Below are 15,267 nucleotides of genomic sequence, written 5' to 3'. Positions count from 1 at the left end.
TTTGTCCTTGGTTGACCATACGTTTATATGTGAAGTGGTTTTTATAGTCAGACTATCTTCATATGGTACTAAATCTTTGGCTAGTCATCATTCAGACTAGCTTTATACGCTATTGTACCTATAGATATATATTGTCAGTAGCGGTACGATCTACTACATATGGGCAATTATACATATACACTCATCTTTGATCGATATGTGATTATAATGAAGTATGTGTATTCTCATCTGTAAATTAGCCTGTTACTTAGTTGCCACTTCCACATCATGTTACATGTGGTCATTTTGTAGATTTATTATTATTTGCTGCTCCATGATCCCCTAGTTGCTCTTTTAATATTGCTGCCTATTCATTTACAAGGCCGCCGTTGATATTCCCTGTTACATTATTATTATTCAGCGCTTGTGCGCTGACCTCCTGGACACATCCCTATTCCTCCATGTCGGTAGTGAACCAGCCCAATATGAATGATTCATGTGGTGGATTGGCTGCCGACAGGAGGTGTGTCCATGGGGGTGTGGTGTTTGCCCTTTAAATCACGGCGTCTGGCTGGCAGCTTCGCGGCCATTACAGAGCCGAGGCTATGTTTGTCAAAAGCTGCACACCGTGTCCCATACTAGGATTCGGTGTTACTCATTAACATCTTTATATAGTTCGCCGATTCCCAGACTAGGGTATCGGGTCAGGCAGTGAAGGTGTTGTAGCTACGCAGGCTCCTGATGAAGTGCACTGACAAGGTGCACGGAAACGCGTAGAGACGTAGTTTAGCACATGCAGGTGGGCTGTCTGCTGAATATACCTTTATCAGCAGTAGCTTTGCACTTGTGCCATCGACGCACCTACATTGGGGCTAGTGTTGGAGACACGGCATAGCACACTGCCGCTCCTTGCACTAACCGTTACTGCCCAGCGATATCACTGTCACTGGCCAGTGGTAGATGTTTGCTGCGTGTGGTATGTTCTATACGTATGTTGAGCAATTCAACACTGACACATTCTTAGAGGTCATACCACTCCTGTATTACCCCACCAGCACATATTACTATTGTGAGGCAGCACAGGAATATCATATCCGATTTATAGTGCGGTGGTTCAATACATTTTATATATATATTAGTCCGTCTATCTGTTTGTTACACCTCAGTTAGCCTCCAACACACCATAGTTGGGAGGATCCCTGCCAATATATTAATAGGTTGTACCATCTGGATAGACGGTTTTGATTCTATGTCCTATGATTATTGTAGGTTTTCACCCCCATCCCCAGTTAAGCACTAATAAACTTATTATTATTTTTGCTCCCCTTTTAACTTCCTTCAACCAATATTTGTTCTGTTTGATATTTAGGGACGTGTACCTCTTACACTTTGTTATAGTATTTAGTAGTATGTATGGTAGAAATTCTTCTCCAGCTTTTCCTGGGCTAAGTTCTCACAGTGGAGGGAAGGGCATACCCCTTCTTCCATTCAAGGCACATACTAATAACTGTCTCGTGCCTCGTGGTGGTTCGAGTTGCCCTTGGTTTAGATGAGTTTTTGGATTCAAGAGGTAGGTAGATGGAAATAGATCCTTGGACAAAAGGTCCACAATAATGAGGCCAGTTTTATAACAAATAACAGCTCTTCACTGAAGATGGTGGCAAAGTGTACATCCACCTTCTCATAGCAGTAGTCGCCACTCTGATTATACACTGTCTGGAAGATCTTAAACGTCTCAGAATTTTCACAGTTCTTGAGGTGTAGTTCCTATAGCAGAACTGTGACAGGGGTCATAAATAGCAGGTTTAAAGAGTTAAACATTTGTTTTTATGTTTGTTATTAGCGCTTGATAGAAATCAATACATAAAAATTCATTAATTTCATCTTATTTGCTGTACATTTTATTTTTTATAACACAACGTAAACGCATGTTCCATAATTGAATGTAAAGGCTTGTCGAGTATTAGAAAAACAAGGCTGCCCCTCTAATAAAAATAGTGCTACACCTGTCCTCAGGTTATGTTTGGTACTGCAGCTCATCTCCTTTAAATTGAGTGTGGCTCAATTCAGGCACCACCAAGGACAGTGAGGTACTTTTTTGGGAAGATTGCAGTCCTGTCGATTAATCCTGGGCAACACATTTAATGTACACGACATCGAAGAATTTCATGAAGCGAAGTCCCAGTTTAGTCCCCTTTTCCTATGGGAAGAGTGGTATGATCCTTGTCAGGACAATCTTCAGTGCACTGAAGGAGGAGACAAGCTACCTTCTTTTTCTACAAGAATTGAGTTGGGAAGTGCTGTCCTAACTGTTCTAAATTAGGTTAAGGTTGTGACATGATTCAGTCTGATGAAAGTTCAAGATGGGCATGCTCTTCCACAATGTATGCCTGTACTTGAGCCTATTTTTGAGCTTTGTTTTTACCTAAGAGATGTTCTTTGGTGTTAATATGTGGTCGGAACAACATGATAAAACATTTGGGTAGAAACATACAGATCACAAGAGCCCAACTTGATGATTGGATTGCAAAGGTCTCCATGGCTACTGTATACTTTCCTTGCGAACTGAGGGATGCTGGGATATAAGACACCCACACACTGAGGAAGGCCAGCATGCTAAAAGTGATAAATTTGGCCTCATTGAAGCTATCTGGAAGCCTCCGGGCCAGAAAGGCAACAATAAAACTGATGGAAGCCAAAAGGCCTAGATACCCCAACATACTCCAGAAGGCAATTGTTGAGTTTTCATTACATTCAATGAGAATAATTCCAGGTTTGCTTCCAGTGTTTATTTGTTGAAATGGAGGAGAAGCAGAAATCCACATGACACACAGGAGTAACTGAAGGAGCGAACAACAGACGATGATCATGTAGGACACTTGAGGACTTGTCCACCTTTTAAGACTACTTCCAGGTTTGGTTGCCATGAATGCAAAGACTACCATTACAGTTTTAGCTAAGATACAGGAGACGCAAAGGGCAAACACCATGCCAAATGTTGCTTGTCGTAGAAGGCACTTCTCTGTATGGGGGTAACCGATGAAGGCCAAAGAGCTCAGGAAGCAGAATGTCAACGATACCAACAAGATACAACTAAGTGAGTAGTTATTTGCTCTGACCATTGGAGTGTTCTTGTAATGATAGAAAAGCCGAAGGATAGATAATGGAACCATAGAAGAAAAAACACTGGTGGCTGTTAAAGTGAATCCCAATGGCTCATCATATGAAAGGTACTCAATGGGTTTTGGAAGACATTGGTTCTTTTGGTTGTTTGGCCACATATCCCATGGACACTTTGAACAATCTATGGAGTCTGAAAGATAAAGTTAAACCTTAAATAGTGAGCAAACACATTAAAATGTATTTTATCAACTGTAAACAAACATATTAATCCCTCTATTGTATACCGACAGGTAAAGAGATTATAGCTCAGATAGCAAGGTAAAGAAATCTAGTAGGACCTGTGTTGATCAGGCAAAGGGTGAGAGAGACAAGCAGGTATTTATAGGTGAGCTGAATAATTAGTCAGCAGCTGGACAGCAACACAAAGAGCAATGAGGGAAAGGGTGGAACCCCTGCAGTACTGAACCTAAGGTAAGATACACTGAACTAAGCTCTTTTAACACATGCACACAGGACAGACACATAGTGAGTGGATCAGTGAACAGAGGCCACCAGTATAACACCTTTTATATGGTATCCAACACATCGATTAGCTGATTACCTCGTTTCAACTCAGAGATGAGTGAACCACTGGGGATTCGGTTCTGGTTCGCCGAATTTTTAAAAAGTTCGGTTCAGAACTGAATCGATTTGAAGCGAACTGTAAATGCTCCAATTCCTCTGAAAATTAGTATATAACCCTGTCCAAATATATAATAAATAAGTCCAGCTCACCCAATATCCTCCGTGCACGAGACGAACCAAGGCTAGCTCTCCATACATAGAAATAAAAAAAAGGGAGATTCAGGCACTGGGTAGATTTGTCGTTGTGTCGTCTTTATTTTCCGTTTCACATTATAGGTTACATATAGTGGACTATATGTAACCTATAATGTGAAACGGAAAATAAAGACGATGCAACGACAAATCTACCCAGTGCCGGAATCTCCCTTTTTTTTTATTCCTAGTATATAACCCCCTATAGCCTCTGAGGAATCATAATTTTTAGGAAAACTTGTTATCTATTTTCGTTTATTTAGTATGAAATTTTTTCGTCTTCCCTCCCTCCTCCACAAGCTCTCAAACTCAATGACAGGTATACTAAATGCCACTATATCCGTACCGAACCCTTTGCACATCAACCCGGCACTGCTGCTGCTCCCAATTAAAAGGGAGAATATTTTTAGTCTCGTTCACAACGAGCCACTTTTTCTTCTGACAATCAACACTTATGCGTGTCGTACGGGCAGGCATTCTAACCCTGTCAAGGCTTAATTTTTGGACGCTTGGGTCCCCAAGGCACTTTATTATTTATTTATTTTCCCATAACACCGTGTATGTTTAACCACTTCCAGACCGAGTCATTTGCCCCCTTCCTGACCAGGCCTAATTTTGCAAATATGACATATGTCACTTTAAGTGGTAATCATTTTGGAATGCTTTTACTTATCCTGGCCATTCAGAGAATGTTTTCTCGTGACACATTGTACTTCATGTTAATGGTAAAATTGAGTCAATATATTTCACCTTTATTTATAAAAAAAAATCCAAAAGTTAACAAAAATGTGAAAAAATTCGCTGTTTTCTAAATTCGGGATTCGGGATAATGCAAAGGAATTTGCTTTGTGTGGAAGTAATTCGTCACAAATTAAATTTCTTTGTGAAAATCGGCGAAGCAACCAAATCGAATTTTTCATAACTTCACTCATCTCTAATTGTGGATTAAGCGGTGTAGCTGCAGAACATTGTGACACTGCAAGTCCAGAAGAGCAATCCTCACCACATGAAAATGGCTGAAAGGATGGACAGTGGGCCCTGGCTGTTTTTTTGGGAGCTGCTGCGAACACCCTTCTCCATTGATGTTGTCTCTTCCTCAGCACCCTGACCCAGCTCCCAGGTCCTGTCCAGTACACTATTATCATTGGAGTCCTGACCCTCTGTGCCGCTTTTATCAGACTATGAGATATCAAGGAGGGCTCCTGGGTCCTCCTCCCCTCCTCTGTGTTTTCCCCAACTGCCACTGTTGCTGCTCCCATCACCAATGCCGTGGCTAATGGTCCCACTATTACCGCCACCATGAATACAGCTATGCATAGCATCCCCAGCCTCCTCCTGAACCTCCTCCTAATTGCCGCCCAAACAGTGATGGCTCTCACACAGGTTTTCAACAGGGAGACTTTCTTGACTATCTACCATAGGGTGTTGTAATGTTTCCTTGCCACTTCTTAATAAAAAGGAAGGGGCAGTGAAGACTGAGAGGGCTGAAAGCCTTCTCTGGTTCTACAAGGGGGAAGAACAGGAAGAACTCTGTGACCCCTGGCTCCAAGGAAGTGTCAGACTCTAAAGTCACCTCCTTGTCATCCTGCTGTGACTGAGAGGAAGACTGAGCCATCCAATCTACAATCTCATCCTCTCTCTCTTCAACGATAATACTGTGCCTTTCCAAAGCCAGCAGGGAGAACTGCAGTCTACTATTAGTACTACTACTACTACTGTGATGTGTGAGGAGAACTATGACATAGTGGGAATAACAGAGACATGGCTGGATGTTAGCTATGACTGGGCAGTTAATGTACAAGGTTACAGTCTGTTTAGAATGGATCGTCAAAACCGGAGAGGGGGAGGGGTCTGCCTTTATGTAAAGTCCTGTCTAAAGCCCACACTCCGGGAAGATATAAGTGAGGGACATGAACATGTGGAGTCACTGTGGGTCGAGATACATGGAGCTAAAAACAATAATAAATTTCTAATAGGAGTTTACTATAAACCAGAGTCCACAGAAAATCTACTACTAAACGATATAGACATGGCAGCAAATCATAATGAGGTGCTTATTATGGGGGACTTCAACTACCCAGATATAGACTGGGAAACTGAAAGCTGTACATCTAATAAAGGAAGCAGGTTCTTGGCAATAACCAAAGACAATTACCTCTCCCAACTGGTTCAGGACCCAACTAGAGGGACGGCCATACTGGACTTAGTATTAACCAATAGGCCTGACAGAACAACAGACGTGCAGGTTGGGGGACACCTGGGAAATAGTGATACCATAAAGTAATAACCTTCCAATTATCATTCAAAAGAGCATTTCTACAGGGAGGAACAAAAAAAAGAAACTTCAAAAAAGCTAAATTTAGCCAACTGGGACAAAGTCCTCAAAAATAAAAATACAGCCACGAAATGGGATATCTTTAAAAGCATCCTAAAATCTCATTGTGAGAGGTACATATCGTATGGGAATAAAAGGTTAAGGAACAAAAAGAAACTAATGTGAATAAATAGAACTGTAAAGAAAGTATATAAATCACTAAAACAGGAGGGTAGCACGGAAGCACTGAAAAACTATAAGGAAAAAAATAGAACATGTAAAAAACAAATAAAAGTGGCCAAAACTAACCCTTAAATGTTCTTCAATTATATAAATGTTAAAAATTATAAATCTGAAGGTGTCGGCCCTCTACAGAGTAATGAGGGGGAAGTTGCAGAGAGCGACGAGGAGAAAGCAAAGCTGTTAAATATTTTTTTCTCCACTGTATTAACTGAGGAAAATAAACTGTCAGATGAAATGCTGAATGTAAAAATAAATTCCCCATTAAAAGTGTCCTGTCTGACCCAGGAAGAAGTACATCAGCGACTTAAAAAGATTAAAATAGACAAATCACCAGGATCGGATGACATACACCCCCGTATTCTAAGGGAATTAAGTAATGTCATAGCCAGACCCTTATTTCTGATATTTGCGGACTCTTTACTGACAGGGAATGTCCCACAGGATTGGCGCATAGCAAATGTGGTGCCAATATTCAAAAAGGGTCCAAAAACAGAGCCTGGAAACTATAGGCCGGTAAGTTTAACATCTGTTGTGGGTAAACTGAAGGTTTTCTAAGAGACGCTATCTTAGAGCATCTCAACGGAAATAAGCAAATAATGCCATATCAGCATGGCTTAATGAAGGATCGGTCATGCCAAACAAATTTAATCAGTTTCAATGAGGAGGTAACAGCGGCGTATCAATGGATGTCGTATATCTGGACTTCTCCAAAGCATTTGACACTGTATCGCATAAAAGGTTAGTATATAAAATCAGAATGCTCGGACTGGGAGAAAATGTCTGTATGTGGGTAAGTAACTGGCTGAGTGATAGAAAACAGAGGGTGGTTATTAACGGTACACACTCAGATTGGGTCACTGTCACTAGTGGGGTACCTCAGGGGTCAGTATTGGGCCCTATTCTCTTCAATATATTTATTAATGATCTTGTAGAAGGCTTGCACAGTAAAATATCAATTTTTGCAGATGACACTAAACTGTGTAAAGTAATTAACACTGAAGAGGACAGTATACGGTATATATATACTACAGAGGACAGTATACTACTACAGAGCGATCTGGATAGATTGGAGGCTTGGGCAGATAAGTGGCAGATGAGGTTTAACACTGACAAATGTAAAGTTATGCACATGGGATGGAATAAAGCAAGTCACCCGTACATACTAATTGGTAAAACACTCGATAACACTGACATGGAAAAGGATCTAGGAATTTTAATAAACAGCAAACTAATCAGTAAAAACCAGTGTCAGGCAGCTGCTGCCAAGGCCAATAAGATAATGGGTTGCATCAAAAGGGGCATAGATGCCCGTGATAAGAACATAGTCCTACCACTTTACAAATCGCTAGTCAGACCACACATGGAGTACTGTGTACAGTTCTGGGCTCCAGTAAACAAGGCAGACATAGAAGAGCTGGAGAGAGTACAGAGGAGGGCAACTAAAGTAATAACTGGAATGGGGCAACTACAGTACCCTGAAAGATTATCAAAATTAGGGTTATTCACTTTAGAAAAATGACAACTGAGGGGAGATCTAATTAATATGTATAAATATATCAGGGGTCAGTACAGAGATCTCTCCCATCATCTATTTATCCCCAGGACTGTGACTATGACGAGGGGACATCCTCTGCGTCTGGAGGAAAGAAGGTTTGTACACAAACATAGAAGAGGATTCTTTACGGTAAGAGCAGTGAGACTATGGAACTCTCTGCCTGAGGAGGTGGTGATGGTGAGTACAATAAAGGAAGAGGGGCCTGGATGTATTTCTAGAGCGTAATAATATTACAGGCTATAGCTACTAGAGAGGGGTCGTTGATCCAGGGAGTTATTCTGATTGCCTGATTGGAGTTGGGAAGGAACTTTTTATTCCCCTAAAGTGGGGAAAATTGGCTTCTACCTCACTTTTTTTTTTCCTTTCTCTGGATCAACTTGCAGGATGAGAGGCCGAACTGGATGGACAAATGTATTTTTTCGGCCTTATGTACTATGTTACTATGTTACTGGTGATGCTACTTACCACTTTTTGACTCTGGGTTATTTGTAACTCTGACATTTTTCGGCATCACAGATTATGTTGTGTGCTACTCTATGTATTAGTGTAGGAATCCCATATATGCTGGTTTTAATAATTTCCACCACACCCCTTAAAGAATTTTGATTGGAAACTTATGGAGACAGAAAAAAATTGAAATGGATTGATTTTTAAATTCGTTATCACTCACAGATACTTTCATGTGCTACCCAGGGTATTGGTGTAGTAATCACGTATATACTGGTTTGATTAAATTCAACAACCCCAAACAGAACTAAAGGGAAACTGATTTAGGCCTAAATTCATTATCACTATAATTTTAACACCCTGCAAAAAATTTGGAAATAAATGTAAATGGATAATTCAGGCCTGATGCTTAACATCATGTTATCACTCACGGGTAATTTGGTGCACTACACTGTGCATTTATGTACTGATCACCTATATGCTGGATTAATTCCATTGAACAACCCTCCAAAATTTGGAACAGTGTACAAAAGGAAATAAATGTAATTGGATAATTGAGACCTGATGCTTAATATCACGTTATTACACACAGATAATTTTGTGCGCTACCTTGTGTATTGGTGTTCTTATCCCCTATATGCTGGTTTAACTAAATTGAATAACCCCCCAAAAAATTAAATTCCAACTCTGTGGAAATAGCATAAATGGAAACGAATGATTAAAGGCCAGGTGTGACGCTTAATGTCACGTTATCACTAATAATGCGGTGCGCTACCATGTGTATTGGTGTACTGATCACCTATGTGCTGGTTTAATTAAATTGAATAACCCCACAAACAAAATAAAATTCCAACTGCATGGAGATAGAATAAATAGATGATTGAGGCTTGATGCTTAATATCACATTTTCACTCCCAGATGTTGTGGGGTGCACTACCCTGTGGATTAATGTAATGATCACCTATATGCTGGTTTGCATAAATTCCATAACCCTCCCAAAATTTTTTTTTTAACTGTGTGGAGATAGAGAACTAAAAAGATTTAGCCCTAATATTACCCTATCAATCACTTGAATCGCACCGCATCCGCACTTGCTTGCGGATGCTTGCGATTTTCACGCATCCCCAATCACTTCTAACGCACAATATAGAGCATGCTGTGATTTTCACGCAACGCACCTCCCGCATTGCACCCGCGCGGAATACTCGCCCGCGTGAACTCAGCCTAAGACCTATCCACCCTCATTCACAGCAATAAATGATGTTCTGCTCATTCTGCTAGGGCACCTCCCTGTCTGCTAGAGAACTAATTGGCTCATCAAAGCTGTCTGCCAGGATTAGTCTGAAACAAACCTGAAAAGGTTTGGGTTCATCTGTCATGCGAAAAATTGAAAAGTGTCGACCAAACCTGGTTCTGTATGAACTGGTTTGTCAATCTTTAGTCAGCACTCATGGAAAGCAGCTGGTTTTGCTAGGTGAAGCCATGGTAAGCCAGATATTTTCCCTTAATAGAATGTTACATTACTTCCATCCAGTTTCAATTCTCACCAGTGCGGTTGGAAATCTCTCCTTCAGGGCAAGGGACACATTCAAAGCAACAAATAGGTTCACCCATACGAGGAGCCTTCCTGAATCCGGCAGAGCAGCTGTCACTGCAGATGGAAATAGGAACCTAAACGGGCATCCAAAATATGAATTAATTTGCAGTCTCAAGCTTCTCATCCATGCCATGGTCTGCAGGGGTGGCTTTTTCAAAACATCTCCTGTACAATAATGATAGGTTGTCATCAGGCATCTCGCTCCTAGGCCCCTTGATAAGATACAAGTGACCTCCGCAGAAAAAAAAAAGTATTTCATTTTTTTAAAAGGCTGTCTCCATAATGCATCCAAAAGTTGGTTCCTCCAGAGTCAGACACATTCTTTGTAGTCAGTTTCTGCTCTATTAGATGACAGCCTGGAATGTGGGAACACTTTGTAAGTAGCGGTTACAATGACGGGGAACAGCGATTACGCCGCTCCCCGTCATTGTAACATTCAGGTGGCATTGTTCATCGCTGATTATACAAAAGGTCATCCAGACCAAAAAATCCCTTTAGGGGTCCCAACAAAAAAGTTTGATGTATATACAACTAATCCTTTAATTGTACCTTTAAAATTAAACCTACAGACGACAGATCACGAACAATTAAAACTATCAGGGACTGACAATATGTCACCTGTAGTCTTGGAATTGCTGGGAGGACTGAGTGGGTGCTTTATTTGTATGTGTGTTTATGGATATTAATACCACATTGTGTTATATGGAACAGACTCACGTCCATCTGTCACCATCCACAGTAGCCACTGGGGACGGTTAGGACTTATCACAAATTGGCGATCAGGCAGCCACACTGTTCATTATAAGTCTGCGCAACACTACTTGGCAGTTTTCTGCTCAATTCACTAGGTGCACACACAATGTGGCTGTCTGTATTACCACATATTAATTGTTCCCTGCCAGCGTTCATGCACTGTGGCTATTTGTATTACCACATTCAAATGGCTCACTTGCGGCATTTATACACTGTGGCCATTTGTATCGCCTCATTCAAATAACTCACTGCCAGCGTTCATACAATGTGGCTATATATCACCACCTGCAGATTATTTGCTGCCAGTGTTCATATAATGTGGCTATTTGTCTTACCACGTACAAATTCACTGCCAGTGTTCAGACAATGTGGCTATTTGTAACACCACGTGCAGATTCACTGCCAGTGTTCAGACAATGTGGTTAAATCTATCACCGCATACAGATTGATCACTGCCAGTGTACATACAGTACAGACCAAAAGTTTGGACACACCTTCTCATTCAAAGAGTTTTCTTTATTTTCATGACTATGAAGGCATCAAAACTATGAATTAACACATGTGGAATTATATACATTTCAGGGGACTACCTCTTGAAGCTCATCAAGAGAATGCCAAGAGTGTGCAAAGCAGTAATCAAAGCAAAAGGTGGCTACTTTGAAGAACCTAGAAAATGACATATTTTCAGTTGTTTCCCACTTGTTTGTTGTGTATATAATTCCACATGTGTTAATATATAGTTTTGATGCCTTCATAGTCATGAAAATAAAGAAAACTCTTTGAATGAGAAGGTGTGTCCAAACTTTTGGTCTGTACTGTACATTGTGGCTGTTTGTATCACCATGTGCAGATTCACTGCCAGCGTTCACACAATGTGGCTTTTTATATCACCACATGCTGATTAATCACTGCCAGCGTTTGTGAAATGTGGCTGTTTGTATCACCACACTCAGATTACTATCTGCCGGCATTCCAGCCCATTCACATATGCATCCACTCAGTCACTCTACCTATCCTCAGCTGATGTGTTGTTTCTATTGCTCAGCCCTGTCTAAAATCACACATACATAATTACTGCCCCTCCCGACATGTTTCGCCGCTGTTGCGACTTCGTCAGGGGAATAGGGGTAATGTTCATCGCTGATCACGGCAACTGAGATGACTATTTAGGCCTTTCATGGGTTGATCATTTAAAAAACTTAAACTGTACTTACCTTATCCATTAGAGTGCAAAGAGGCTGCCGCAGCCATCTTGCATGAAGATCAACTGCGAAATCTTGCGCGGTGTGTGTTGATTTCAGCGCGCGTGAGATTTTGCGTGGTGTCTTCAAGCAAGATGGCCACGGAGACCTCTTTGCACTCAAATGGATGAGATAAGTATGATAATTTTATTTTACCATTTCTGGGCAAATCGATTTGTTACCACGAAGCACGAGGAAATTTGGCTTCTCGGTGAATGAAATTTTTCTTGAAATTCGCATTGAAGTCCACTTTGGACACTTTGATTCGCTCAACCCTAGTCATCAAAATCAAATCAGTGGGAATCAGCTGTTCAAAGAGAGCGCTGCGCTCACTGGAGCTCTGAAGAGAGCAATGAATATAGCGATGTATAATAGATAGTGGCGCTCCCAAAATCAATTAGAAAACAACAATTCCCCTAGGGGAGCAAAAAGGGAGCTAAAATATAACTTTTACTAATAATTATAAAAACCTAGCGCCATGTTCAAAGGATAGTAAATATGGCTTTAGAAATAAGTAACAGTCTTACCATTCTGACGTAACCCCGATAGGGACAGGCCAAGCGTGATAAAGGAGATGCACCACGTCTAGACTGGTAACTTGGTGTGGTCGTTGGTAGTTTCAAAATGTAGACAACACAGGGAACAAGTTATCCCTGAATGGGGATGGGGACATTGCTAATCCGGCCCTGCCTGTCTATACAGAGTTCCTGCCCTGCAAGGGGCTACCCGGTCTGGATACCTAACCCTAGAATAGATGGCGCCGTTAGCTTATGATCGAGATTAAGCTGAAGATGACGGCGCATCAGCAGTGGGAGAAGAAGAACAAGAACGGAATCGAAGCACACTTACTAAAGCTTTCTTCAAAGCCACACTATCACAAGCTTTGGCCATGATAGTACAAGAGCTCAAAGAGCTCCGGCAGGACATGAGAGACATGGGGCATCGCCTAGAGAAACTTGAAACAAACCAAGATCAAGTGGTGGCCCACAACACTGCTATTGTCCGCACCTTAGAAGATCAGATCTCCTCCCTCAACATGGCATTCTTCTTGCTTGAAGATCAAGAGAACAGGAGCAGACGCAGAAACATCAGAATAAAATGATTACCGGAATCCATACTTAATGATGACCTAGAGTCAGTAATGCTAAGCTTATGTGCCGATCTCTTGGGTACGGATAGAGCACAATCTATAATAATTGAAAGGATCCATCGGGCTCTCCGACCCACCCCAAAACCAGAAGAGCCGCTGAGGGATGTGGTCTGCAGCTTATTAAGATAATCGCCCAAAAACTTAAAAAACTATGGCTCTCAGAATATGGAGACACTAAAACATGATTTTTTCTTTGTTTCAAAAATGATATTATTGTGTAAAACTTACATAAATAAAAAAAGTATACATATTATGTATCGCCGCGTCCATATCGACCGGCTCTATAAAAATATCACATGACCTAACCCCTCAGATGAACACCGTAAAAAATTTAAAATAAAAACTGTGCTAAATAAACCATTTTTTGTCACCTTACATCACAAAAAGTGTAATAGCAAGCGATAAAAAAGTCACACGCACCCCAAAATAGTGCCAATAAAACCGTCATCTCATCCTGCAAAAATCATACCCTACCCAAGGTAATCGCACAAAAACTGAAAAAATTATGGCTCTCAGACTATGGAAACACTAAAACATGTTTTCTTTTGCTTCTAAAATGAAATCATTGTGTAAAACTTACATAAATAAAAAAAAAGTATACATATTAAGTATCGCCGCATCCGTGACAACCTGGTCTATGAAATATCACAGGATCTAACCTGTCAGATGAATGTTGTAAATAACAAAAAATAAAAACGATGCCAAAACAGTTATTTCTTGTTATCTTGCCTCACAAAAAGTGTAATATAGAGCAACCAAAAATCATATGTACCCTAAACTAGTACCAACAATACTGCCACCTTATCCCGTAGTTTCTAAAATGGGGCAACTTTTTTGGAGTTTCTACTCTAGGAGTGCATCAGGGGGGCTACGAATGGGACATAGTGTTATAAAAAACAGTCCAGCAAAACCTGCCTTTCAAAAACCGTATGGCATTCCTTTCCTTCTGCGCCCTGCCGTGTGCCCGTACAGCAGTTTACGACCACATATGGGGTGTTTCTATAAACTACAGAATCTGGGCCATAAATATTGATTTTGGTTGTTAACCCTTGCTTTGTAACTGGAAAAAAAATATTAAAATGGAAAATCTGCCAAAAAAGTGAAATTTTGAAATTTTATCTCTATTTTCCATTAATTCTTGTAGAACACCTAAAGCGTTAACGACGTTTGTAAAATCAGTTTTGAATACCTTGAGGGGTGTAGTTTCTTAGATGGGGTCACTTTTATGGAGTTTCTACTCTAGGGGTGCATCAGGGGGGCTTCAAATGGACATGGTGTAAAAAAAAAACAGTCCAGCAAAACCTGCTTTCCAAAAACCGTATGGCATTCCTTTCCTTCTGCGCCCTTCCTTGTGCCCGTACAGTGGTTTACGACCACATATAGGGGGTTTCTGTAAACTACAGAATCTGGGCCATAAATATTGAGTTTGGTTTGGCTGTTAACACTTGCTTTGTAACTGGAAAAAAATTATTAAAATTTAAAATCTGCCAAAAAAGTGAAATTTTGAAATTGTATCTCTATTTTCCATAAATTCTTGTGGAACACCTAAAGGGTTAACGACGTTTGTAAAATCAGTTTTGAATACCTTGAGGGGAGTAGTTTCTTAGATGGGGTCACTTTTATGGAGTTTCTACTCTAGGGGTGCATCAGGGGGGCTTAAAATGGGACATGGTGTAAAAAAAAAATCCAGCAAAACCTGCCTTCCAAAAACCGTATGGCATTCCTTTCCTTCTGCGCCCTGCCGTGTGCCCGTACATTAAAATGGAAAATCTGCCAAAAAAGTTACATTTTGAAATTGTATCTCTATTTTCCATAAATTCTTGTGGAACACCTAAAGGGTTAACAAAGTTTGTAAAAATCAGTTTTGAATACCTTGAGAGGTTTAGTTTATAAAATGGGGTCATTTTTGGGTGTTTTCTATTATGTAAGCCTCGCAAAGTGACTTCAGACCTGAACTGATCCCTAAAAATTGGGTTTTTGAAAATTTCTGAAAAATTTCAAGATTTGCTTCTAAACTTCTAAGGCTACTTTCACACTTGCGTTTGGGGT

General features: G+C 40.6%; 1 protein-coding gene across 1 annotated transcript in view; it reads right to left on the bottom strand.

The window, feature by feature from the left end:
* Positions 1–2,381: 2,381 nt before the first annotated feature.
* Positions 2,382–15,267, bottom strand: part of LOC120988763 (extracellular calcium-sensing receptor-like) — a 53,189-nt gene continuing 40,303 nt past the window's right edge. Inside the window, exons 4-5 of the mRNA XM_040416445.1 lie at positions 10,025–10,148; positions 2,382–3,292 (exon numbers count right to left, since the gene is read on the bottom strand). Of these exons, the coding sequence (XP_040272379.1) occupies positions 2,382–3,292; positions 10,025–10,148 (1,035 nt within the window). The remainder of the gene's footprint in view (positions 3,293–10,024; positions 10,149–15,267) is intronic.

The sequence above is a fragment of the Bufo bufo genome, chromosome 1, assembly GCF_905171765.1.
Source record: "Bufo bufo chromosome 1, aBufBuf1.1, whole genome shotgun sequence".
Lineage (NCBI taxonomy): Eukaryota > Metazoa > Chordata > Amphibia > Anura > Bufonidae > Bufo > Bufo bufo.
This window is presented reverse-complemented; position numbering and strand designations above follow the sequence as displayed.